Source organism: Phocoena phocoena, chromosome 12, assembly GCF_963924675.1.
Source record: "Phocoena phocoena chromosome 12, mPhoPho1.1, whole genome shotgun sequence".
Lineage (NCBI taxonomy): Eukaryota > Metazoa > Chordata > Mammalia > Artiodactyla > Phocoenidae > Phocoena > Phocoena phocoena.
This window is the reverse complement of record NC_089230.1, coordinates 49452233-49479756: the sequence shown is the minus strand read 5'-3', so window position 1 is coordinate 49479756 and position 27524 is coordinate 49452233. Positions and strand designations below refer to the sequence as shown.

Sequence of the window (27524 nt, the reverse complement as noted above, 5' to 3'; positions counted from 1 at the left end):
TGAAAAAAATTTTTTCTAGTTCTGTGAAAAATACCAGTGGTAGTTTGATAGGGATTGCATTGAATATGTAGATTGCTTTGGGTAGTAGAGTCATTTTCACAATGTTGATTCTTCCAACCCACGAACATGGTATATCTCTCCATCTATTTGTATCATCTTTAATTTCTTTCATCAGTGTCTTATAATTTTCTGCATACAGGTCTTTTGTCTCCTTAGGTAGGTTTATTCCTAGATATTTTATTCTTTTTGTTGCAATGGTAAATGCAAGTGTTTTCTTGATTTCACTTTTAGATTTTTCATCATTAGTATATAGGAATGCCAGAGATTTTTAAATCCTTTTTAAAAGGTATATATGGGCATGTCATAAATAACTAAAACATAAAAAGAGGTAGTATAATATATTCTCCCCATGGAAATTCTCTTTTCAAATATATTTCCTTAAGATGCAAAATTACAGAATATTCTTGGCCCCCTCATCAAAGATTAGTTGACCGTTATATATGTGAGTTTACTTCTGGGCTCTCTGTTCTGTTCCATTGGACTATGTGTCTGCTTTTCTGGTGGTACCATACTGTTTTGATTACTATAGCTTTATACAAAGTGACAGAATAATTAAAATTTAGTTCTGCTATCTTTATGTACTTAGTATTTCCCATTTAAGGTGAAGAAGGACTAATATATAGTTTTGCCCTCAGCCTCATATATTTTTCATTTAGAAGTTACAATGCTGACTGGGATGGGGTGTTAGATTCTCAGCTCCAAAGAATAATTGTAAGGGCCTGCTGGAACATCAGGTGATCCCACACCATCTGTGGCCACCTACTCAGTGGATGGATGCCTCCTTTTGTGTACCTCTAGGTCATGAAGGGACTACTGGTGTGGTATTTGTACATAGGGAAGGTGGAGTGTTTTTCATTTTATATTTTAACTAAAAATATTATCAGCAATAAAAACTTCACTTTAAATTGACATGATAAATATTTACCAACCATTGTTTTCTGTGTCTGATAAACAGATGACTAAATCGGGTAGAATTCCTTTGTTGACTAAGACTATCCACAGTTCTTTCATAATAGGGTAGTTGTCTAGTATCCATCCTCCATATTTTGGGGCACCATAAAACCTATTCTCGTTTTCTTCAACTACCTGTGAAAAACAGCAAACTGAAATTACCATCATATCTACCCAAGTAAAGGATGCTACCTTGATATATTACTTTTTTGGACCTTAATCAAGTATCTTTTGAGTTTTTCTGACTTTCAGAAGGAAATAAAAAGAGCCACTTAATTTTAAAAGAGAAACTTAATTTTAAAGCAATAAAGCTATAAGTTTTAAAAGTTAAGAACAGGAAGCAAAAGCCTTTCTTAAATAAATATAATACATGCTTACTATATGTTATTCAGTATTACAGAATCCAAATCCTGATTCAGAAGGTCTAGGGTAAGGCCCAAGAGTCTGTATTTCTAACATGCTCTCAGGTGACAATGGTCCTTGGTCCACTCTTTGAGTAGCAAGGTCCTAGCCCAGTTTGCCTTTTTTAGTGACAATGCTCTTCACTTCCCTTTTGCTTTTCAGCCTTCAATGTGAAAGGCTTCTACCTGCCACCCAATAATAATAACTTCAACACAAGCATGGAGATTAGATGTGGATCTATGAATATACCAATTCTGAAGGTTTTAAACAAGTTTGTGGGCCATCAGGAAATCACAGAATATTAGAAGTCAAAGGGGAAGAAATCTCAAGAAGACTGGTGTAACTCTCTGGCCTATATAGAATTTAAGATTACCTGCTTTTTGAATTTCCATCTGAATGAAGAGTATTTTGAAAAAAAGAATTTTAACACTTTGAAATGTTTCACATAATAGAATTGGGGGGAAAAAAGCTATAATGAAGAAGTATAAGTGAAATAAGTTAGAGAAAGACAAATACTACATGATCTCACTTATTTGTGGAATCTAGAAAAACCAAATTCATAGAAACAGAACAGATTGGTGATTGCCAGAGACAGGGCTGGAGGTGGGGAAATGGGTGAAGGTGGTCAAAAGGTACAAACATCCAGTTACAAGATAAATAAATCCTAATCATGTAATGTACAGCATGGTGACTATAGTTAATAATATTGTAGTGTATATTTGAAAGTTGCTAAGAGAGTAGATCTTAAAAGTTCTCACCACACACACACACACAAATGTAACTATGTGAGGTGACCATGTTAACTAAACTTATTGTAGTAATCATTTTGCAATATATACAAATATCAAATCATTATGTTGTACATTTTAAACGAATACAATCTTATATGTCAATTATATATCAATAAAACTGGAAACTATAAATGGTTAATAAAAAATTTTACTAAGTTTCAAAGATATGAAAATTAAAACAACATCAACATATAATTTATAGTTTCCCTATCTCATTCAATTTTTTTGAAAAAAATTTAATGGCTTCATAGTATTTAGTCAAATGAATAAACCCTAATTTGTTTAATCATCCTCTTCATGTTAAACATTTATATAACTTATAATTTTATTATAACATTGTGATGATATGATGGACATCTGCATATATAAATCTTTGTCTAAGTATATATTTCTTTAGGTTAGATTCCTATAAAAAGTGTTTTTAGGTCAAAAGGAATAAGGGAATGAACATTTTAAAGGCTTTTTATATACATTGTCATGTTGCTTCCATAATGTCTACAACAATTTTCACTCCTATGTGACTATATCATTACAGCCTCACTAGTATGGATTGTTATAAGTTTTTTAAAATCTTTGCCAATTTGACAGGTAAGAAATTGTCTTTTTTCATATTTTTATTGACACTTGAACATTAAAATTTTTCAGTTAACCATTTGTATTTCTTCTTTGATGAAATAATCTGTTTACGTCTTTGTCTGTTTTTTACATTGGTATTAGATTTTCCTTGATTTGTAAGAAATCTTTATAATGAGGAATTAATGTGTCATATTTATTATAAATACTTTCCCCAGTTTGATGTTTGCTTTAAAATTTTGATTTTCATGGTGTATTTTTTAAGGAAAGGGAATCATTGTTAAGTAGCATCTTCATTGAGATTTTACTCTAAGAGTTCTTCCATGGCATTTGTGCCTAGAGTACTTGACCATTCTAAGATCATTTCAATATCACTATACTTTCTTCTAGGTAAAAACATGCCATTTTTACATTTAACAGTTAATACGGAATTAATTTTGATATAAGCTGAGAATCTAAATTGTTTTTATCCTACCAGTTAATTTTATCAACACTATTAAATAATTCTTCCTTTCCTTTTGGGTTGTGATGTAAACCTTAGTATACACTCAGTTTTTATCTATACTGAGGTCTGTTTCTGTGCCTGCTCTGTGGTTCTGTTAGTTCTTGTATGATTATCAGGCTTATAAACCACTGTAACATCACATTTTACTAGTTGGTAGAGTAAGTCTCTCTCTGTTATACTTTGCCAGACTGTTCTTACCAATTCTCAACTATTGGTTCTCCCAAATAAATTTTAGAGACATTTGTCAGTTTTCAAAATACATTGACATTTTTATTATAATTGCATCAAATCTATAAACTAATTTAAGAAAGATACCTTAATAAGATTTTGTCTTTACATGTAAGAAATTAGTAATGACCTACTTTTTAAAAATAGGTTTCCTACTCAGAGATCATGAAAACTGATGACAGGTAGAACAGTGTCCTGCATTGGTCTCTGTGCTCTTGAAAAAGACAATCTGATATGAGCTTTGATGTTAAAATCTCACGTGATTTAAACTCCCCCACGATCCCAGACTCACAGTTTACCATCTATTGACACTACTCATATTACTACCTCAGAAGTGTTTTAGTAGTACTCCCTGTAGATCTGTATCCTCCAGAATAAACTCTGGAAAGAATGGAGCAAATTATCAGTGAAGGGCAAGGATGGGATGTTCACAGTGCTAAAGACATCCCTGACTTGGATATCTCCTCCTTTGGGATGCTCTGTCTCACCTCCCAGGAGGTAATAGCCTTGACCTTCCTGACATTCCTATACCTTGTACATATCTAGTTACCACTTAGCACATGAGAGTTAATTATTGGATTCTATGTCAGCCTTTCCTACCTGACTGATAGCTCCTTAACGGAAAGAGCTATGTTTAATTCATCTTTGTGTCCCCAGGCTCTAGCACAGTAGGTACTCAGAATGTTTCTGAAGAAATAAATTGATGACAGAACAACCTGAAGAGATATAGAAGTTGAAAGATCTCTTTGGGAAGCTCAGAGGGGGATAACAACTTGCCTTGGGTAGAGCCTGGGGCTCAAGGATTTCACCCAATGTGTTACAGAGTGGTTCTATACTCTCAGAGAACATTTTTTTTCTTCTCATGATTTTAAATTACATCATTTTCAAATTACAGAGAAATACATAAGTACATCGAACGACCAAAACTGATTTGTTCTCTTTAACTTTTGCTCTGAACGCTTACCCAAGCACTCTGTACAAAACAGATCCATATGGTCTTTATAAGCCTTCTGATTTGATATGGGTAGGACATAGTACCTGAGGCTTTATTTTCCCCTTAGATTGGAAAATCTGTGGTGTGTCCATCCATCTCCCCAATGAACATGTTCAAGGTGGCTGGATGAAATTAGTTAGCTAGGGAGCAAAATTTGTCTTGGTTTACAAATAACCGGCTCATAGATGAAAAAGTAACTTTGGTACTTGCTTCATATAAACTATCTTTTAACCAACTGGACTGAATTAAAGACAATAAAAGTTAATGAAGAATAAATGTCAAAGCTATGAAATTATATTGCACATTTGTTGATAATTATTGAAAATTTATAAGCAACTGTTCACTGGGGTACATTACACATAGCAATGTTGACTGTAAAACGCACATGAATTTGAAGGCTACAGATTTCAACACTGTCATACAGGATTCTAAAATAATTGTACATATACTAGGTTAACATTTTCTCAGTTACTGTGAAATCAATGATAAAAATAAAGAGCCTGGATTTCTTACCTCTTGGAGAACTTCGTCTAAGATTTCAGCAATTTTTTCATGTGGCTGTTCAAAGTTCATGTCCTTTGCCATTTTTACCGTCTCCTTTATTATGGAACGAACTTCTGGATGATCTGCAGTTACCTCCTCTATCACATATTCTATTACATCTAAAGTAAAATAAATCAATAAATTAATGCCATTAATAATTTTAGTAAACAATGCTATTTGCAATAGAACATGATTGTAAATACCTAACCCAAGGAAGTACTCTTTGTGTTCCTGCAGCACATGCCCGAAAAAGGGAGAAATAGACTGGAAGGGAAATAAGTCAGGAATCCCAAAATAACAGAGCAGTCGCTTAAAGCCAGTGCATCAGAATGAAAGTGAACGAGGCATGAAAAAAGTCATGTCAGGCAGGAGTCAAAACTCAGGAAGTCAGGGAGAAGACGTAGGAAACAAAGGCTTCCAGGGGTCAGGCTAAAACTTGGGCATCTAGGGAATGAGTCAGAAAACAAAATAAATACTTCCAATTATAAGCATGAAACTAAATGGGACAATAAGAGGACGGGAGGTAGGCAAGTTGGAGGGGATGGAAGAAAGGGTGGCATAGGCTGGTTTTTGAAGTGTTAGACTTGATTCTTGTCTCATTGTGTGCTGAATGTTTCCTTACACGACTGAGCTGGCTCACAGGCTGCACCATGATGTAAACATTCATCCACTCCTCTAATGGGACATGAGATTGGCAGCTCCACCTGACTCCTCTACCTCTGCCTTTCCAATAGTGCCTCCTGAGCTGCCCCAAGGCTCTATCCATCAGGGTCTCATGCCAGAGCCCAATTGATCCTTGCCCAGAAAAACCCCAAAGGACCTTTGAAGAGCAGCTGCCTGCTGCCACCCCTGTCGTAAAGTAAGAAGTCTGTTCTCAGGGATAGAGAGAGCCAGCAGTTTCTGGAGAGCCAGAGTGGAAGAGGCAGGAACCCAAGATCTTCCGATAGCCAGGGAAAGAGGACGTGAGGAGGCAGAAATAGCCAGGCAAAGGTACTAAATGTGCCAGAAGATGCTAGTGGTCTATCCAATATCTGGTCTCCTTTTCCTTAGTAACAGAACCCTGATTTTGTTAGGGTCAGCCATGTGCCTAGCTAAAAACACTACATCTCCTAACTTCCCTTATAGTTTGGATGGCTGGTAGATAAGATGCAAGAAAAATTTGGGAAGGGGAGGCGGTGAGTCTTCTTGTTTTCTATTTAAAGAGGAACAACTCAGCTGGATGGAATGCCAATTTTTTATCCCTTGTCTTTTCCCTTTTCCTGCACACTGATATGATGGCTGGCACACTAGCAGCCATCTTGTGAATTATTACAGTAGCCACATGCCAGGAATGGCAGAAAAAATAGATCTCCTATCTTCTCAATATTCTTGTTCACAAAAACAATATATCACATGTTCTTTTTTCTGTGTTGCTGCATGTCTAACTGTTCATATTATAGTAGCCTTTAAGATAAAGTAAGTGGATATTAATAATACTTAAAAAAAAAAAACCCACACACACGTTACTCCTTCAAAATTCTAAAGGAACTATTTGTGATTTTTAGATCCACAGTCTAAGAGAACCAAATTACCCAAATGTTAATTTACCTTTTTTTGAATCCAACATTAGATCTTGACTAGAGTCTTGTTGACTTCTTTGAAGTGTAGACATTTCACTTGTTTTTTTTGCATCTGTGAATAAAACTCTGTTAACACGTAAAGAACAGTATTTAAAGTGTAGGTGAATCCCAAAGAAGATTGTGGTATGGGCCCAGGGACCCAGGACTCATGTTCCCAATTTCTTAAAAAATTATAATAACAACCATAATAATCAAATAGGTAAACATATCTATCAGCAGTAGAAAATAAAGATGATGACTTAACTTATGACAAAACCAAGAGTAATTTCAGTTTCATATAATGCCAGTGGATGTAAATTGAAAAAAAAAATCAAATTTTCCCTTCCTTAGGTAACTAACAGCCTCTTGGCTCCAAGAGGTAAAGGCTGTGCTTATCTCAGACACAGGGGGGAGAAAGGGTGCCTTTTACCAGGATACACTGGCAGTGTTGGCATCCCTCCAGCAGTGGGTAGAGGCACTGATGACTGCTTCTACCTTGGACAGCTTCCCCCAAAGAGGGAACAGATAATACAAAGGAGGGGCTCCCTTTGTGTATGTATTGGTGCTGGGAATTCTGCAGCAGCAGAGATGGGGTTCCCAGATGCCACTTGGCCAAAATTTTAATTTCTGGGTCTTCTGTTAAGTGTGTGTGTGCGCATGCATGCTGGGGGAGGAGGAGTGTCATATATAAGTTTCTGACAGTGCCCAGTTCAATTCCTACTCAGCTTGAAATAAACACAAGGCAAAGACACGTCTATCTGAATCAGGAGGAGAAACCAAATAGAAAAGATCAGCCCTACATTATATAACACAATAAATTATATATGCAATTAAAAATTAAATACAAAAAGGTCAGACCAATAAAAAAAAAGAATATAAGTATATATATTAAATCTCTGGTTGAGAGGAAGACATTTTAAGCCTGAAAGTAAATGGAAGAAATCAACAAAGGGGAAGTAATGATTTGACTATGAAAATGTGAAAAATTCCTCTACTTCAAAAACAGCAAGCTGATTTAAAAGACAAACCACCCAATTTGGAAAAAAAATATGAAAAATAAGTGAGTAATATAGAAAACTTATATAGGAACCATATAACTGATACAATTTAGAAAAATGGGCAAAAGACAAAAATGGTCACCTCAGAAAAGAAGAAATATAAATGGCTAACACAGTATTAAAATACTAAACTTCAGAAATAGTCAAATAAAAACTAAAATAATATTTAAAAAGAGAAAATACCGAGGAAACTATAACATGTAGTTTGTATATTCCTGACGGGAACAACTTTATGCAAAGCAATTTGACAGTCTGCAGCTTCATACTCATCAAACTAGTGACTCCACTTATGTCAACATGCAGACAAAACTTCATGTAGAAAATTCATTGGAAAAAAAGTTACTGGAGCATTATTTGTATTAGTAACAAAAAAAATAATTTAAGTTTTCGATGTAATGAACTAGTTAAAACTATTACCTATAAATAGGGAAATTGTGCAGTAATTTTAAAGGAGGATTAAAATATTTTCTAATGAAATTATATAATTAAATGTAACATTATAAATAAAAAATAAAAATAGTTTACATTGTATGCTCTTGATTATATAAATGGAAAAGTTTTATAAGGGTAAATAGCACTAAATGATAACATTTCATAGCTACAACTTTGGGTTTATGATGCTCTGATTCCAACCCATTAAAGGAAGCAGTGAGCTTTTAAGAAAATTTATTATTGTATGATAATAATTGTGTCACGTCTGGAAACATACAAAAAAATTTGGGGGGCGTTCTAACTGTATTAGACTTGCTCGGTTCTATTTTCTTCTTCATTCTGGTAAATCTATTTCTGTTCTACAGCTGCTCAGTTTAAATCTGTAAGAGAGAAGCTAACTCTTTTTCTCTTAAAGTTTCCAATTTGAGGGAGGGGGTGGGTAATTTTAAGCTTCAATATAAACATGATAAAATATGGAATAAATGGGAATAAGATCCACAAGCATGGCATTAGCAGCTCATTTTGTGACCGTCTTTATCATCTGACTTCATTTTGGCTTCTTCACTGTCCTCTAAAGAGCTTTCTCTTTGGGATTCAAGAGTGAACACTGCAGTGAAAGAATAATGCGCTTTATCAGCTAATCTGTTTATACTAGAAAAGATTTGGCTAATAATATTAGCAACATTTTCTTTATCATCTTCATCAAATGACAGATGCAACTCTTCTGAGCTTTTATATGCATCAGTTGGGAACTCATTTTCCTTCCTTTCAAATTCTCTTTGAGGGTCTTTTGAAGTTGACTGGGCTGAAAGATAGTAATTGGCTGTGTTAGCATAAGGTAGCTGGGGGTAGGTAGACAGTCTTGGGCGTGTGAATTCTGACTCAGTCAGTGTGGTTTTGGTGAATCATTTGGTCTCCTTGTCTAAGCTTCTACTGGGCAAAATGAGGATAATTAAACTGAAAACATCACTGCAACATTAACTGAGATAATGGGTGTAAACAATGGACTTAGAAAAGGCTTGGCACACAGGAAGCCTGCTCCATATTAGCTGCCATCCTCTGTATTATTATATAATTTTCTGTCTTAAAAAACCTCAATATTCTCCACTGACAAAATTTCTTAAAAATATATTGCAGTGTGTGATGAATTGGGAGATTGGGATTGACATATATACACTAATATGTATAAAATGGATAACTAATAAGAACCTGCTGTATAAAAAAATAAAATAAAATTCAAAAATTCAAAAAAAATATATATATATAGGAGTAAAACCCCTAGCAAACAAATTCCAATTTTTTAAATGTTAAAAGGGGTTAACCTTATTGTCAGATTTGGAATAATTAGTGAATTTGAAAAGAGATTTAGGTTTGTAGCATATAAGAGATATCATCTATTTCTATATTCCAGTGAGAAAAGGCAATTTGTGGAAAGATGTAAAATCTGTGATATCATGCCACAATTCGATGTGAAAGGAATCACTACAGACTCCGAGAAACATTACAGAACACTGTTCATCCTCCAGAAGCCCTGCTTCCTCTCTCCATCCACGTTTCAGTTAAACGTTCCCTCTTCAGAGATGTCTTCCCTGGTTATCTTAACACTGCAGTGCCCCTACCCCAATCACCACCTGCCCGATTACTGTGTTATATATTTTTTCTATCTGTTTACTTTTTCCCCCCTCTACCCCCCATTAAAATGTAACCACCTCAAGGACAGGAGCTTCAAGTGTCTTGTTCACCTCTGTTGCTCAGGGTCTAGAATCATGTCTAATACAAGAAGGTACTCAAGTGTTTTTGAATGAATTAAAGAATTCATTTTTGAATGAGTTAACAAATGCATTTTATCCAGGCTCAAACAGATTGAGTAACAAGCCATCTTAGTAGTCTGGGTCAATACTTCTCAGGCTTTAGTTTGTGAGTTGTCCAAGAGTATTTGTCTTTAATTTTGGTCTTAATTTTGAAGATAATACGATAAACACATAAATTCATTCTTTTTAACATCTTTATTGGAGTATAATTACTTTACAATGTTGTGTTAGTTGCTGCTCTATAAAAAAGTGAATCAGCTATACATATACATATATCCCCATATCCCCTCCATCTTGTGTCTCCCTCTCACACTCCCTATCCCACCCCTCTAGGTGGACACAAAGCACCGAGCTGATCTCCCTGTGCTATGCGGCTGCTTCCCACTAGCTATCTATTTTACTTTTGGTAGTGTATATATGTCCATGCCACTCTCTCGCTTTGTCCCAGCTTACCCTTCCCCCTCCCCATGTCCTCAAGTCCATTCTCTGCATCTGCGTCTTTATTCCTGTCCTGCCCCTAGCTTCATCAGAACCTTTTTTTTAAGATTCCATATATATGTGTTAGCATACGGTATTTGTTTTTCTCTGACTTACTTCACACTCAGAGACAGACTCTAGGTCCATCCACCTCACTACGAATAACTCAATTTCATTTCTTTTTATGGTTAATATTCCATTGTATATATGTGCCACATCTTCTTTACCCATTCATCTGTCAATGGACACTTAGGGTGCTTCCATGTCCTGGCTATTGTAAATAGTGCTGCAATGAACATTGTGGAATATGACTATTTTTTAATTATGGTTTTCTCAGGGTATATGCCCAGTAGTGGGATTGCTGGGTCATATGGTAGTTCTATTTTTAGTTTTTTAAGGAACCTCCATAATGTTCTGCATAGTGGCTGTATCAATTTACATTCCTGCCAACAGTGCAAGAGGGCTCCCTTTTTCCACACCCTCTCCAGCATTTATTGTTTCTAGATTTTTTGATGATGGCCATTCTGACTGGTGTGGTGATACCTCATTGTGGTTTTGGTTTGCATTTCTTTAATGATTAGTGATGTTGAGCATCCTTTCATGTGTTTGTTGGCAATCTGTATATCTTCTTTGGAGAAATGTCTATTTAGGTCTTCTGCCCATTTTTGGATTGGGTTGTTTGTTTTTTTGATATTGAGCTGCATGAGTTGCTTGTATATTTTGGAGATTAATCCTTTGTCAGTTGCTTCATTTGCAAATATGTTCTCCCATTCTGAGGGTGGTCTTTTCATCTTGTTTATGGTGTCCTTTGCTGTGCAAAAGATTTTAAGTTTCATTAGGTCCCATTTGTTTATTTTTGTTTTTATTTCCATTTCTCTAGGAGGTGGGTCAAAAAGGATCTTGCTGTGATTTATGTCATAGAGTGTACATGCCTATGTTTTCTTCTAAGAGTTTGATAGTGTCTGGCGTTACATTTAGGTCTTTAATCCATTTTCAGTTTATTTTTGTGTATGGTGTTAGGAAGTGTTCTATTTTCATTCTTTTACATATAGCTGTCCAGTTTTTCCAGCACCACTTATTGAAGAGGCTGTCTGTTCCCCATTGTATGTTCTTGCCTCCTTTATCAAAGACAAGGTGACCATATGAACATGGGTTTATCTCTGGGCTTTCTGTTCTGTTCCATTGATCTATATTTCTGTTTTAGTGCCAGTACCATACTGTCTTGATTACTGTAGCTTTGTAGTATAGTCTGAAGTCAGGGAGTCTGATTCCTCCAGTTCAGTTTTTCTTTCTCAAGATAGCTTTGGCTATTTGGGGTCTTTTGTGTTTCCATACAAATTGTGAAATTTTTTGTTCTAGTTTTATGAAAAATGCCATTGTTAGTTTCATAGGGATTGCATTGAATATGTAGATGGCTTTGGGTAGTATAGTCATTTTCACAGTGTTGATTCTTCCAATCCAGGAACATGGTATATCTCTCCATCTGTTTGTATCATCTTTAATTTCTTTCATCAGTGTCATAGTTTTCTGCATACATGTCTTTTGTCTCTTTGGGTAGGTTTATTTCTAGGTATTTTATTCTTTTTGTTGCAATGGTAAAGGGGAGTGTTTCCTTAATTTCTCTTTCAGAATTTTCGTCGTTAGTGTATAGGAATGCAAGAGATTCCTGTGCATTAATTTTGTATCCTGCTACTTTACCAGATTCATTGATTAGCTCTAGTAGTTTTCTGGTAGCATCTTTAGGATTCTCTATGCATAGTACCATGTCATCGGCAAACAGTAACAGGTTTACTTCTTTTCTGATTTGGATTCCTTTTATTTTTTTTATTCTCTGATTGCTGTGGCTAAAACTTCCAGAACTATGTTGAATAACAGTGGTGAGAGTGGGCACCCTTGTTTTGCTCCTGATCTTAGAGGAAATGCTTTCAGTTTTTCACCACTGAGAACAATGTTGGCTGTGGGTTTGTCATATATGGCCTTTATTATGGTGAGGTAGGTTCCCTCTATGCCTACTTTCTGGAGGGTTTTTAAAATAAATGGGTGTTGAATTTTGTTGAAAGCTTTTTCTGCAACTATTGAGATGATCATATGGTTTTTATCCTTCAATTTGTTAATATGGTGTATCACATTGATTGGTGTATATTGAAGAATCCTTGCATTCCTGGGATAAATCCCACTTGATCGTGGTGTATGATCCTCTTAATGTGCTGTTGGATTCTGTTTGCTAGTATTTTGTTGAGGATTTTTGCATCTATCTTCATTAGTGATATTGGCCTATAGTTTCTTTTTTTGTGACATCTTTGTCTGGTTTCCGTATCAGGGTGATGGTGGCTTTGTAGAATGAGTTTGGGAGTGTTCCTCCCTCTGTTTACTTTGGAAGAGTTTGAGATGGATAGGTGTTAGCTCTTCTCTAAATGTTTGATGGAATTCGCCTGTGAAGCCATCTGGTCCTGGGCTTTTGTTTGTTGGAAGATTTTTAATCACAGTTTCAATTTCAGTGCTTGTGATTGGTCTGTTCATATTTTCTATTTCTTCCTGGTTCAGTCTCAGAAGGTTGTGCTTTTCTAAGAATGTGTCCATTTCTTCCAGGTCGTCATTTTATTGGCATATAGTAGTAATCTCTCATGATCCTTTGTATTTCTGCACTGTCAGTTGTTACTACTCCTTTTTCATTTCTAATTCTGTTGATTTGAGTCTTCTCCCTTTTTTTCTTGATGAGTCTGGCTAATAGTTTATCAATTTTGTTTAGCTTCTCAAAGAACCATAGTTTTATTGATCTTTGCTATTGTTTCCTTCATTTCTTTTTCATTTATTTCTGATCTGATCTTTATGATTTCTTTCCTTACGCTAACTTTGGAGCGTTTTTTTGTTCTTCTTTCTCTAATTGTTTTAGGTGCAAGGTTAGGTTGTTTATTTGAGATGTTTCTTGTTTCTTAAGATAGGATTGTATTGCTATAAACTTCCCTCTTAGAACTGATTTTGCTGCATCCCATAGGTTTTGGGTTGTTGTGTTTTCATTTTCATTTGTTTCTAGGTATTTTCTGATTTCCTCTTTGACTTCTTCAGTGATCTCTTGGTTATTTAGTAGCATATTGTTTAACCTCCATGTGTTTGTATTTTTTACAGTTTTTTTTCCTGTAATTGATATCTAGTGCTAACAGCCATAAAAGGGGAAATCGACAGTAACACAATAATAGTAGGGGACTTTAACACCCCACACTCACCAATGAACTGATCATCCAAAATTAAAATAAATAAGGACATACAAGCTTTAAATGACACATTAGACTAGATGGACTTAATTGATATTTATAGGACATTCCACCCAAAAACAACATAATACACTTTCTTCTCAAGTGCTCATGGAACATTCTACAGGACAGATCATATCTTAGGTCACAAATCCAGCCTTGCTAAATTTAAGGAAATTGAAATCGTATAATAAATTCATTCTTTATCATCTAGATGATCATTTGGATGGTATGTTATTTCAACACTGGTATTTTTGATGTTGTTTTTTATAATCTCTCCGGCACCTGGTTGGCCTCTCTTACTTGTTTATAGGCTAATAAGAAAGAAGAGAGGCAGATTTATTAGGCAAAAAATGTGTTTTTGCCTAGCAAAAGCTCAATACTACCATGTAAGAAGTAGTTTCCTTGATATTTAAATAGTTTCAAGCATAGAAAGTGATGGCAAGCTTCCCAGTTTATATAAAGTTAGTGAAACTCTGATAGCAAATTCTGACAAATAGAGCATGTACACACACACACACAAACTATAAATGAATCACACTTCTAAGTATAAAAAAAAGTTCTAGATTAACAGCCAAAAGAAATTCAGAAAATCAGAAATACAAGAATGGCTTAGTGTTGGAAAATATATTAGTATAATTGATCAAATCAGTAGGTCAACGGATTAAAAATTTTATGATCATCTTGATAGATTCTGAGAAGGCATTTGATAATGTTCAACATCCATTCTGGATAAAAATATTTAATAGCATTATGAAGAAACATTGACAAGATCCCTTTACTAAGGCCCACTATCACTTCCACCATTTAACATCATTCTAGAACTGCTAGCCTACATAATTATTCAAGAAAGGAAATAAGCATAAATATTGGGAAAAAAGGAGTTGAAACTATGCTTTTTTTCAAACGATAAGATTGGCTATCTGCAAAACTCAAGAGACTCAACTAAAAATCTATCAAAACTAGGAAGTAAGTTTAGTAAGGTGGCTTGTTACAAAGAAACATAAAAATCAAACAGCTTTCCAACATACAGGTAATAACTACTTGGAAAATGTAATAGAAAAATAATCCCATTTAATAGTAACAAAATGACAAAATTTCTAGAAATAAACTTATTAAGAAAAGTATTGATAATAGATGAAGAAAGTTATAAAATGTTAAGGAAGGATAGAAATATTAGGCCAAAAAATGGAGATTTAATCTGTCTGCATGAGAAGATTTAATAGTAAAGATGTGAATTCTCATCAATTTATTGTATAATGTTAACACAATCTTCCCACTAGGATTTGCTGTAAAACTTGACAAAATTCTACAAGCATCCCAAAGCCTAGTACAGCTCCTGGCACCTAGTAAGTACTCATTTTATGGATAAATGAAAGAATACCCAGGAATAATTTTAAAATAGAATGTTTTGAGGAGGAACTTGCATTACTGGATTTAAAATGCATCATAAGATTTTAATAATATTTTGCATTAAAGGTTGTAATATAAAGATCAAATTACAGAAAGTTCAGAAGTTTACACACACACAAACTTAAGATAAAGTTGCCCTTTCAAACATCCAGTAAAATTATGGATAATTTAATAAGTGTTATTTGTAAAATTGCCTCACCATTTAGAAAAAATGAATTTAGATCTCTAGCACAAAATTTATGACAATAACTACATATTAATTAGAAAGAAACATTATTTTAAAATGAGATAATGCAATTTTGAATATGCCATAGGACCATAATTAATCATTACAAATATGAAGAGAAAAAAGACAGGGGTGAAGAATGCATCACATTCTTATCAGTGAATATCTCTGGGGAGTAAGTATGAGTGACTTTTTCTTCCATGTGCTTTTTCCAGTTTTCTGTGATCACTTGAGAGACACAGGAGATAAGAAATACAGACACTGATTTGAATCCTCATCACTTGCTGCCTGTGGTCAAATTATATAACTCCTCTGAGCCTTAATTTCTTCATCCACTAAAAATAGAGATACAAATACCTACCTTATCCATATGGTTATGTGAGGTTATAATTTTATAACTTCATTTTTAAGGTGCAAACAAAGCTTGTCCACTTGCTACTTGACTTATGTTACCTGCCTGGCCCCTCTTGGCAACCAGGTTTGCCACCCTAGTCTAGACATAAATATTTAAGAAATCCTTCTGCTAACACTTCAAACAACAGCAACAACCTACTTCACAAGTCTATTATGAGGATCAAATAGGATAATACATGTAATGCATTTAGCATAGCCTCAACACATAGTAAATGCTCAATTAATTTAGCTATTATTTCTTTCGTAGTGAGGAAAATTTTATTAGGAAAAGAATATTTGAAATTGAGGCCAGTGATGGTTATAGTAGGATGATTATATAGTAGGATGGTTATAGTATGAGAGTATACTGCCACAGCTTCTGGGAAATCCAAACAGTGGTGGTTAAATCTAGTCTAAAATTGCTGGAGCTAATCTCAAATTTTGGATCCAGATCTTTGAATGTGAGGAAGATCCCACAAAATGTACAGGAAGTGCTCTGCACTGAGAGTATTCCATTAAGAAGAGATGTTTAGATTAAACTACTTTCATGTATTCTAAATGGGAGATATAAATTCTACCAAAACCAATCAATAAATTTTCAAAAGTAGCCAAGAAATGAAAACTCTCACTTTTCCTGGAGAAAGCTAGAAACTTGCCCTCCCTGCCCCAGACCAAAACTCTGTGTCTATTTTAAAATAATATGATAAGGAGTGAGAGTCAGGAAGAGGCAGAATGGTCAAGCTAAAGAACTCTGGGACTTTGGAAACGAGGGTTCAAGTCTCAGCTATGCCACCAGCTGGGTGAATATATCAGGAAGCCATTTAACCTACTGTGCCTCTGTTTCCTCATCTGTAAAGTTATGTAATTGTGTTAATGGATCACCAAGTCTTCTTCCGGTTTCACTGTTTTATAACTTTTGGATGTGAAATTAATATTCCCCAAATAGAAATATTTAATTATAATCAAGGCTGATACACAGCCTAAAACAACAGCAACAACACAAACTCTACGAGTCAGGTGAAGTGTTGTCATCACAACTGGTGTAAATAAAGGTGCACATTCTGCTCAGTCTCTGCCCAGCAAGCAGATCTATTAAAGTAAAGAAATCTAAATTTGGAAACTCTGATTCCTTTCCTTAGTCGTCCAGAACTGAAATCTTTTTCTCTGTGTAAGATTCAGGTTTATGTATATTCATTTCTTCAACCACTTATTAAGAGGCTGCAATGCAGTGTGCAAGTTGCAGGGATATCAAGACAAGCAAACCAAGTTCTTGCCTTCAGGTAGTCAAGCTTAACTGTTGACCTAAGCTTAAAACACACATTTTAAAAAGATAGTTCACCTTGTTTTTTAGCTCGTAGTTCTGAGAGAAGCCGCTCTTTCACAGCTTCAATGGCTGCTTCAGTGGCCTCAGCTATAGTATTTCTGGTTAGCGTTTCAAGGGCTTTATCAAAACGTGGTTGGACAACTTTATCGTAGTCAACTACCTGCAAGGAATATTTGAGGAAAACAACATAAGCACAAGTTACTTTGAATATTAGGCACACTGTTCATCTACATCTATTTCTATAGCTATACCTATCCATCTCAAAAATCTTAATGCTGCTTGAGGTATGTTATTCTCAGAATTCAGTGATTTTTGAGTACTTGCTTTCACAGAAATTCAATATATATATATTTATGTTTGTATGATCATGTAATATACATTCAAATTACATGTATATTTTTAAAATCAACATTTTATGGATAATCTACATATAATTAAAGGCACCCATTTTAAGTACAGAGTTTGATGAGTTTTTACAAATATATACATGACGACCACAATCAAAATATAGAACATTTATATCACCCCAAAAAGTTCCCTCTCATCCCCCTTTATAGTCAGTTCCTGGCACCTGGCAACCACTTTGTTTTCTGTCACTATAAATTAGTTTTGCCTTTTCTAGAATTTCATATAAATAGAACCATACAGTGTATGATCTTTTCCAAGCTTTTCTACCTTAGCATAATGTTTTTGAGATTCATCAGTGTAACTGTATATCTCAGTAATCTATTCCTTTTTGTTTTTGAGTAGTATCATTGTATGAATATACCATAGTTTTTAATCCATTCATCATGGACATTTGGGTTGTTTCTAGTTTTGGCAATTTAAAAGTACCAATGAACATTTGTGAGAAAGTCTTTTTGTGGACATTACGTTTTCACATCTCTTGGATAAATGCTGAGGAGTAGAATTACTGGGTCATATGATTAAGTGTATGTTTGACTTTATAATACATAAAGCACTAAACTATTTCCAGAGTGGTTAAAGCTATTTTAAAGTCCTAGCAGCAAAGTATGAAAATTGAAGTTATTCCACCTCATCACCAGCACTTGGTTTTGTGAATCTTTCACATTTTAGCCACCCTAGTTGGTGTGAAATCTCATTGCAGTTTAAATTTACATTTCCCTAATCACGGACAATTTTGAGCTTCTTTTTATGAGCTTATTGGTCATTCACTTACCCACATGTTTTTAAGCATATGTTCAACTTTTGCCTAGTTAAAAAATTAGGTTAGAATTCTACATATATTTTGAATATAAGTCCTTTGTTAAGTAGATAATATACTTAATACTGAATGTTGGCTTTTAAGTTTAAATAATATTTCCATACTTCTAGATTCAATTTTGCTTTTCCTTCAATATGCTTATATTACTTTATTCCATGCCAACAAAAATACATCCACACCATCATTTTTAATGGATGAACAGTACTGTATTAGATGAATATATTACAACTTAATATTTAACTAAAATACCAATTATATTTAGATATACATGATTTTGTTATTATAAACTAGGTTATGAAGAACATAGTTATGTATATGTCTTTGATAGTTTCTTCAGGAAAAACATATAGTTCAAAGGATATGTATAGATTTTAGGCTTTTATATGTATTTCCAACTGCTATCCCTAATGATTATACCCTAACCAGCAATGTATGAGAATGTACTTTCCCAATCCTAGCCACATATCAATACTGGTTGTTAATATGATTTTTCAACAGTGAGATTGACATGACATATATCTGTTTTTTTTTGGCCTCTCCCTGGTTATCAAAGTGATACTCCTTTTCTCATGTGTAATGGCTATTTGGATCAACTATTTTGTGAACTGCCTGTTTGCTATCATTTTCCATTGGGGCTTTTACATATTGATTTGTAAAAACTTTTTACATTTTAAAATTATAATTCTTTTGTCTGACACATACTGTGATGGTCTTAAAACATGTCCACAAATGCTTTAATATTCCTTTCTTCAGAAGGTGAAGCCTAATTCCCCTCTTCTTTAGTGTAGGCAGGACTCAATGACTTACTTTAAGTGAATATAGTATGGTGCATTTTTCATTTAAAAAGGGAAATGGGGGCTTCCCTCATGGCGCAGTGGTTGAGAGTCTGCCTGCCGATGCAGGGGACACGGGTTCGTGCCCCGGTCTGGGAAGATCCCACATGCTGCGGAGCAGCTAGGCCCGTGAGCCATGGCCACTGAGCCTGCGCGTCTGGAGCCTGTGCTCTGCAATGGGAGAGGCCACAACAGTGAGAGGCCCGCGTACCGCAAAAAAATAAATAAATAAATAAAAATAAAAAGGGAAATGGCAAACCACAGAGTGGTAGAAAATATTCATAATGTTTATTAGAAAATATTCATAATGTTTATAATAAAAAAATCTGTACATAGACAACATAAGGAGCTCCTACCAATAATATGCAAAAAAGTTAAAAATGGGCAAGAGGCTTGAACAAAGTGAACAAACACTTCAAAAAGTGAATGTCTGAATAACATATGAAAAAATGTTGAACCTCATTAGTCATCAGGGAAATGCAAATTAAAACCTCAGTGAGATATATCCACTAGGATGGCTAAAATAAGAAAGACTGACCATAACAAAAGTTGGCAGGAATGTAGAACTCTCATACACTGCTGGTAGGATAGTAAATTGGTAGAACTGGTCTTGAAAACAGTTTGGCATTTTCTACACAAGTTGACTATGTATGTATACCTTATGTCCCAGAAATTTTACTCCTAGATATACCTTCAAACTATATAAAGATATGCATGTATACACCAAGAAACAGGTACAAGATTGTTTATAGCAATGTTATTCACAATTCCCCAAACTGGATCAACCTAAGTTTTATTGACACTCAAATGGATAATAAATCATAATATAATTCAATCAATAGAATACAATAAAACAATAAAAATAAGCTATAGCTATAACATGCATAAATATCACAATTATAATGTTAAGTGAAAGAAGCCAGACACAAAAAACATAAACTGTTTTAAGTCCATAAAGTTAAAAAATTATGCAAAGCTAATCTATGGTATTTGAATGTGTGCTTACATGGTAAAACCATAAAAGAAAAGTACAGAAGTGAGTATTATAAAGTTCAGGGCAGTGGTTACCTTTGTGGAAGGAGTAAGAGGACTGATATTAGAAAGAGGCATAAGGCGGCTTCTGGGGTTCCGTGTCTGACCTAGGTTGTGGTTACATGGGGTTTGTTTTGTGATATCTCAATGAGCTTCACTTTTCTGTATGTTTGTCATATTTTACAATAAAAAAGTTAAAAGCAAGTAGGAAATGTTACCCCTGTGTTTAAAAGAATTTAACAGCATTTGGAATAAATTCAAACTCCTTCCCAGGGCCTGCACTGTCTGACTACATCTTCAGCCATCTCCACCTTGTGCTGTTCCTCCTTTCACACTACATGCTCCAGCCACACTGGCCTTCATATAATTCCTCTACATTCCAATCCCTCATCAAATCCTTTGGCTCTATCTTCAAGTTATATCCCAAATCTGTCCACTTCTTACCACCTCTACTGCTATCACTCTGGTCTAAGCTAAAAGTAATTTCTCTTCACTTACCGAGGGTGGAGAATAAGATCACTGAGGGGAGAGGTCAAGGAACTGTCAGGTCAATGTGTTGGGAGGGTCATCTTTGTAGATAGTGAAATCACCAAGAATGATGACAGGCATGAGTGTGTGGAGGAAGGGTCGGTGGGCCAGGAGGAGTGTAACCCAGGGAACAGGAGATGAGTGAAACCAAGAAAGGTAATGGGTGGCACAGTCTGCATGACATAGCAGTCAAATCTGGGGACTTTCGGGAGTGGCTATGGTCTGGAAGCTGCACTAAAGCATCGAGGAAGATGCCTTCCCCACTCCAAGCCCAGTGGAACAATTACCCAGTTGACAGTATAAAATTAAGAAAGCTGAGCACAGGGAATTCCCTGGCGGTCCAGCAGTTAGGACTCGGTGCTTTCACTGCTGAGGGCCCAGGTTCAATCACTGGTCAGGGAACTAAGATCCCACAAGCTACGCTGTGCGGCTAAAAAAATTTTTTTAACTTAAAACAAAAAAAGAAGAAAGAAACACCTACCAGGCTGCATCAGAAGAATGATTTATTAAAGCTGGAGTTTGGGGGGTTTAAAAAAAAAAGAAAACTGAGTACAAGTCCTAAAAGTCCTAAAATCCCACAAAGTATAACGAAGTATAGAGAGGTAGAAAGCTAGCTAGGTAGCTAGCTAAGTAGTTACCTTTCCTTTGTAATGTTTTGCAAGCAAATTGCTAAGTGTCGTTTTCCCTGAAGACTGAGGTCCAAATATGAACACTTTAAATGGTGGTGCTGGCATAGGTGGAAGAAGATAGGGACGTGGGTTCAATAAAAATGTTTTTAATGCTTCTTCTGATGAAAGACAGTATATTTTACCTAGAAAACTTAAAAAATGACATTATCATAAACAACTGAAAAGAGGTATGGGCAAGTTTTTAAATTAAATTCTGAAAATCTTACTTACCTCACAGAAAAATCTGGCAATCCTTGAAAAATGTTACCTTCTTTTAAAGTCACCGGACATGTATGTCCCCATCTGCTTCTCTGCCATCTGTATCTTGGTGCAATAAGTTTACAAGCTGCAAGAGTACGGAACAGCTCATCCTGTTAATAGCAAACAACATTAAAAATGTGGGCATAAGTTTGGCTGAAATTCACATTATTACTTCATTTCTTATTTGATCATGTTCTACTATTTAAGAAATAATTCATAAAGGAAATTTTGGGTTTTTTCTCAATTGCAACCATTCTGTACTTGTCCAAAATTTAATAAGACAAATAGTTTTCATTTCCGTTTTAAGACCTTGTTTAAATTTTACTGAGCATTTTCTCTTGTAGGGTAGAATGAGCATAAGGTAGATAGAGCATTTTCTATTATCTGTTTTAGGAAACAGATTCTGAAAAATTCTTATTGAAAAGGTTTGAAAACATACCAGAACCTTAGCTAATTTACATAAGTTTTAAAATAGGAAGATGTTACATACAGATTTGCATTGACTTAGCTGTTTCATTCTTCTTAAATGTAAAGTCTCCCTCAGCAATCCTCCGTTCGTCACGGGCAGAGTAGCTAAGAACCACTTCTCTACCGACTGCAGACTGCTGAGAGGGTCACTGTCCTAGCGCTACCTTGGCGGGGACAAGAGAACTGGAGGGAAACAACATGGTAGGCAACTGCTAGGGGGACAGGTCCAGGCTGGCTCCCTCCCACCTTCAGACATGGATCTCACATGTATTGCTGGTTCCAGAGCTGACTGTGGAGGACAGATGAGAATGGAAGCTCTGGTCTTGCCTGCACTGCTGCAGTATATGAGAGCAAAGAGGCATGCTGGTTGTGGGGATGTTGCATGGATGTCCCCACCTGAAGGCTGGAAGAAGCTAGATGGGAAGGAAACTGTCAATGCTTAGGGGAGCTGAATGACACTGAGAAACTTGACGGTGGGGCACATTTGGCTACCACCCTTCTCCATGAGTCCACAGACAATGAGCTAGGGACTGAAATGTACCCAGTTAAGTCAGGAAGCAGGCACTTTTTCCTTATCATCCCTATTTCCTGTCCAAACTTGGAGAAAGTGTGTGAATAGCAGACCATGCTCCTCTCTCAACTTTGAGCCCCCGAGGCTACATATCTAGCGGGGGCTGAGGGGTGATGAAAAGATGAGCTTTCAAATGAGTTTGATATCACAGCCGAAAAAATGATCATGACTGTCTCTGGTTAAAGGCAGACTGAACACATGCATTTGTGTTTGCTTTTTTCCTAAAACCTTGCAAAAATGACAGCAGAGGAATGAAAAAAGAAATGAACTCACGAGGACACAGAGACTGGGAGAAGAGACCAGAGGAGCTGACAGCTAAGCAGCCGCAGCTATACACTTTTGTCAACTAGAAAGCAGATGTATGTAGCAGCCGCAGCTACACACTTTTGTGTGTAGCTCCCTAGGCCCTCAGAGCTCGTTGTGGTGAGCTCTGGAGACCCGGCTGGACAGATTTTGTCAGTATTTCTTTACCTTGTAGCCTAGCTCCTTGGTCTTCTCCTCCAACAAGGCGTATCTCTCTGTTCCGTGCCTGCTGCGCTCCCGGTGGCCAACCACGTGCTTGTTCGTGATGAGAAATTTCCAGCTGCTTCTGATAGTGGTTATGCTTTTCGATTTCGGTGTCAAAGTGCTTGAGCTCTTCCCAAAAGGATTCCAGTTCCTTCTCTGTGAAGTTGGCTGACCTGGCCAGGTCCCACAGATCCATCACCTGGGGCTTGTCGAACTCTGCCTTGGCGCCGCAGCCCCGGTGGCCGACTTCCTGTAGGTGGTCGAAGTCCTGGCTGATGTCCCGCAGCCTGTCCTTCACTCGGCATGTCTGCTCTGCAGCACGTCCTCCTGGCTGTGGGTCACGTCGGCGGGACTGACAACGTTTTCCTTAATTTCTTCTGTCCCGCTCAGGGTCTCCAGAAGGACCTTATTCTCCTGGACCTTCTCCCTGTGATGCTGAAACTCCCACCACGACTGGTCCAGTTCCTCATTGAAAAACCTCCCGGAGGTCTTCGCCTTGTGCCACAGCTTCTCCAGCCGGGGGTCCTCCAGGCTGTGGTCCTCGGTGCCGGGGCTGAGGACGTTGCTGCTCACAGCCGGCCTGGGCGTCGTTTCTCCCGTCCTGACCACACTTGGCCAGGATAACGTTGAGACTGCTGATAAGTTTTGCTTCTTTCTCTCCATCTTCATCTAAGCCTTCAGCCTTCAATCTCTTCCTCTTGAACTCGTCCCTTTCGCGTATGTATCTTGAAGCTCAAGCTTGTATCTTGATCAGCATGGAGCTCGGACAATTTCACAGGAGAAAGATTAAGCCGCTTGGCCTTCCCCCACAGCTGATTCTGCTTCTCCTGGCGGAACTACAGCCGACCCGGGCTCGCGCTCCGAGGGCTGCGCGGGCTCATTCTTATCCCGCGAGAACTTGCCGCCGTGGCCGGCGGCCCGCCAGGCCCGGGAGGCGGCGGCGGCGGCGGCGGCGGCGGCGGCAGTGGCAGTCGTCGCCGGAGCTCGCGCAGCGCAGCTCGGACCCTCCGCGATGCTGTCTTCCTTCTCTGGAAGCCGAGACCCAGGCAATTGCGGGTCGGAAAAGCCCCCAGGTTTTCTGAATACTTTAAATTTTCCCTTCAGTTATGACCTAGAAGTGACTCAGTACAGAGCTTCTGTGTGCATCAGGCCCACCTTTCCTCCTCTTCAGCACCAGTTCGTGTTACATATTCCAGCTATATTCAGCCATTAAGATCTAGGGATTACACAGTACAGGATAACAAAATGACCTCTTTCCTTAAATTTATTTCCATAATTTATTTGAATTATAATATCTATGATTCTGGTATTAGTTTTTTTATTTCTATTTTTATAGGTGAATCTAAACTTCCCAGAATAGATCAAATCCTCCACTTAAAAGTCCTGGTAGCCCTTTTAGCACTTGGCAATTATAATTTGATCACCATCACATCCACAATACAATCAGGGCCAGAAACACAGTAGTTATTTTAAAAATTGGTTGAATGATTGGGGAAATGAATGAGTATAGAGTTGAGGGCTTTTATGTCTTTGCTTTCTTCGGTGCTGCAAAATTTTGAAACTGAACTTGGGTTTCTTTATTTTTTATTATTCCTGTGGTTGATTGTTCTGATTTTATTGTCTTTCTTTGTTTCAAAACTTTTGTTGTGTTTAGTGTCTACAAGAATATTGTGCCAATATTACAGCTTCCCAAAAATCAAATCCGTTTTTATAAAAGGTATCCTGAGAGCCTTTTAAACCTTGAAAGGATACAAATTAAGGTCACAACATATAGTGAAAGGGTAGACTTTCAAACAGTTAAAAATAACTTACATTTTCCATCGTGTCATTAATTCCTTCCTCTGCACTCTGAAGTTTGGTTAAAACAGCTGCTCTTTTTAGGTTCAGATATTTAAGTCGATCCATAACTGTCTAAATTTAAAGAACAAGTCTTTTAATACATTGGCATTTGAACATCTCAAATGTCCTGAAAAAGTCATGAGCTCATGAGTAGAATACTTCCTTGTTCTTCCTAGCTTCTGGTAGTTTGCCAGCAATGTTTGGTATTGCTTGGCTTGTAGATGCATCACTCCAATCTCTGCCTCTGTTGTGACATAGCCATTTTCTCCCTGTGTTCATGCGTCTCTTCTCTTATAAGGATGCCAGCCATATTGGATTAGGACCAATCCTAATTCACTATGGCCTCACCTTAACTTGATTACATCTGAAAAGATCTTATGTCCAAATGAAGTCACACTTACAGGTATTGAAGGTTAGCTCCTCAACATATATTTTTGGGGACACAATTCAACCCATGAGAGTCTACCCTTTGGTCCCCAAATATTCATGCCCTTCCCTTGTTAATTCCCTAATTTATGTGAGAATCCTTATCTCATTGGTATTGAGCTTCTCCATGTAACTTGTTCTGGCCAATAGAAAGTGGGCAGAAGTGTAAGGGTGCCATTGCTGGCCGGGGCCTTAATAGGCTTGGGAAGTTTCAACCAGGCCTGTTGGAACTTCTGCCCTTTACCTTGAGGAAAGTGTGTCCCAGGTTGTAAAAAGTAGTCAAATTCTGGATATATTTTGAAGAAGAAGCCTGCTGTATATGCTGATGGGTTGGATGTGGGATATGAGAAAAAGAGAGGAGCAGCTGGAAGGATGATGTGACATATACTGAGAGGGGAGAACTGTGGGAGGAGTGTATTTGGGGCAGGGTGGTGGTGATGGCGGATCAGGAGTTTTATCTTGCACATTTAATCTGAGATGACAATTATACATCCAATAGGATATATTGGATATATTTAGTAGCAGTTGATTATACAAGTGTGAAATTCAGGGGAAAGGTCTGGTATAGTAATATGAATTTAAGAGTTGCCAGCATTTAGAAGGTATTTAAAGCCATTGGGTTGGATGAAGTCTCCTAAGAAATGAGGGTAGACAGAGAAGAGTGCTCAAGGAATGAGTTCTGGGATCCTCCAACTCTAGAGGTTAGAGATGTAGAGTGTAGAGGTAGAATGAGCTATAGTAGTGTGGGGTCCCAGAAGACAAGGGAAGAAAGGAGCAGGAAGGAAGAAGTGATGAGCTGGGTCAAATATTGCTTCTAGGTGAATTAGATGAAGACCAAATAGTCACTACTGGCTTTGATCAGGAGATCACGGATGATCTTGGCAAGAGCATATTCTAAGTGCGGAGCTTCTCCCTAATTTGGTTGCACCACCAGCATTATTACTTATGTGGCCACCAGCCATATCAAACTAAAAATCTGGGCATTGCTCCTGACTTTTCTCTCTCCCTGTCCTCCTACATTAAGTAGCTCCCAGGTCTGTCTTCTGTCCATTCCCACAGTCATTACCCTAGGTTAGACCACCATCTCTTATCTGATGTGCTGCAAAAGTCAGAACTAGTCTTCCTCCCACCAACCTGCTTCTCCTCAGTTTTTCCTTTGCATTGCAGTCTGAGTGATCTTTCTTAAATGGAAGTAGAAGCATTTTACTCTCTGGCTTAAAACCTTTCACTGGCAGCCCACTCTCTCATGATGAGGTCTAAACTCTTCAACGTGGCTTATGAGGCCTTTCTTGCTGCAACCCCTGCTTATTCCTAGTTTTGGCACTACTCCACTCCTACTCCATCCCCCTAAAAACTCCTCCATCTTCCAGTCCTTCATTCATTTCCTAGAACTCACTAGGCTCTTTTTTTGCCTCTGGGGCTTCACACAGACCCTTCCCTCAGCCTGGAACACTGTCCCACCTTCCTCCCCTCACCAGCCCTCACAGTCTAATTCTTACTCATCCTTAGAGTTTCAATTTAGAAATAATTACAGACACATGGCCTTCCTCACGAGATTAGGTCCTGTCCTTTTGCCATGAGCTCCTATAGTACCTTGTACCTCCCAGATTATAACACAAACTGCCCTTGAAATATTTATTTTCCCCCAACATATTGGATACTGTGTGAGGGGAGGGACTTCTCTGACCCCTTCCCATCTGTATCCCTAGAGCTTATCATAATGCTGCACACCTATTAGGTGTTTAAGAAGAAGGTAATGTATTTTTGTATTATTTTGTATTGGACTGTATATTTTTTGCTTTTATTTTTTTATGTAATGTATATTTTTGTATTTTTATGATGCATATTATTTTGTATTATTTTTGTATTTTGTACTTTTGTGTTTTCTGGTTATTTTAAAACCATGAGTGTGTATAACTTTTAAATCAGAATGCAGATATTTTACAAAAAGGCACAAGCTTATAGATACAGAAAGCAGATTGGTGGCTACCAGAGGTGGGGGGTGGAGGATGGGAGGTAGACAAAATGGTTGAAGGAATTCAAAAATATAAACTTTCAGTTATAAAATAAATAAGCCCTGGGGATGTAGTGTACAGCATGGTGATTATAGTTGATAGTACTATATTGCCTATTTGA

The 27524-nt window shown here is 36.9% G+C and overlaps 1 protein-coding gene and 1 pseudogene across 2 annotated transcripts in view; both read right to left on the bottom strand.

The window, feature by feature from the left end:
- Positions 1-27524, bottom strand: part of AK9 (adenylate kinase 9) — a 117590-nt gene that overhangs the window by 64716 nt on the left and 25350 nt on the right. For both annotated transcript variants that reach the window (XM_065888941.1, XM_065888940.1), the window contains 9 exons: positions 24936-25030; positions 21548-21687; positions 21287-21467; positions 17046-17190; positions 8828-8940; positions 8665-8722; positions 6635-6718; positions 5018-5166; positions 990-1146 (listed from right to left, as the gene is read on the bottom strand). In XM_065888941.1, coding sequence (XP_065745013.1) covers positions 990-1146; positions 5018-5166; positions 6635-6718; positions 8665-8722; positions 8828-8940; positions 17046-17190; positions 21287-21467; positions 21548-21687; positions 24936-25030 — 1122 coding nt within the window. The remainder of the gene's footprint in view (positions 1-989; positions 1147-5017; positions 5167-6634; positions 6719-8664; positions 8723-8827; positions 8941-17045; positions 17191-21286; positions 21468-21547; positions 21688-24935; positions 25031-27524) is intronic.
- Positions 23025-24333, bottom strand: LOC136132300 (alpha-2-macroglobulin receptor-associated protein pseudogene; annotated as a pseudogene).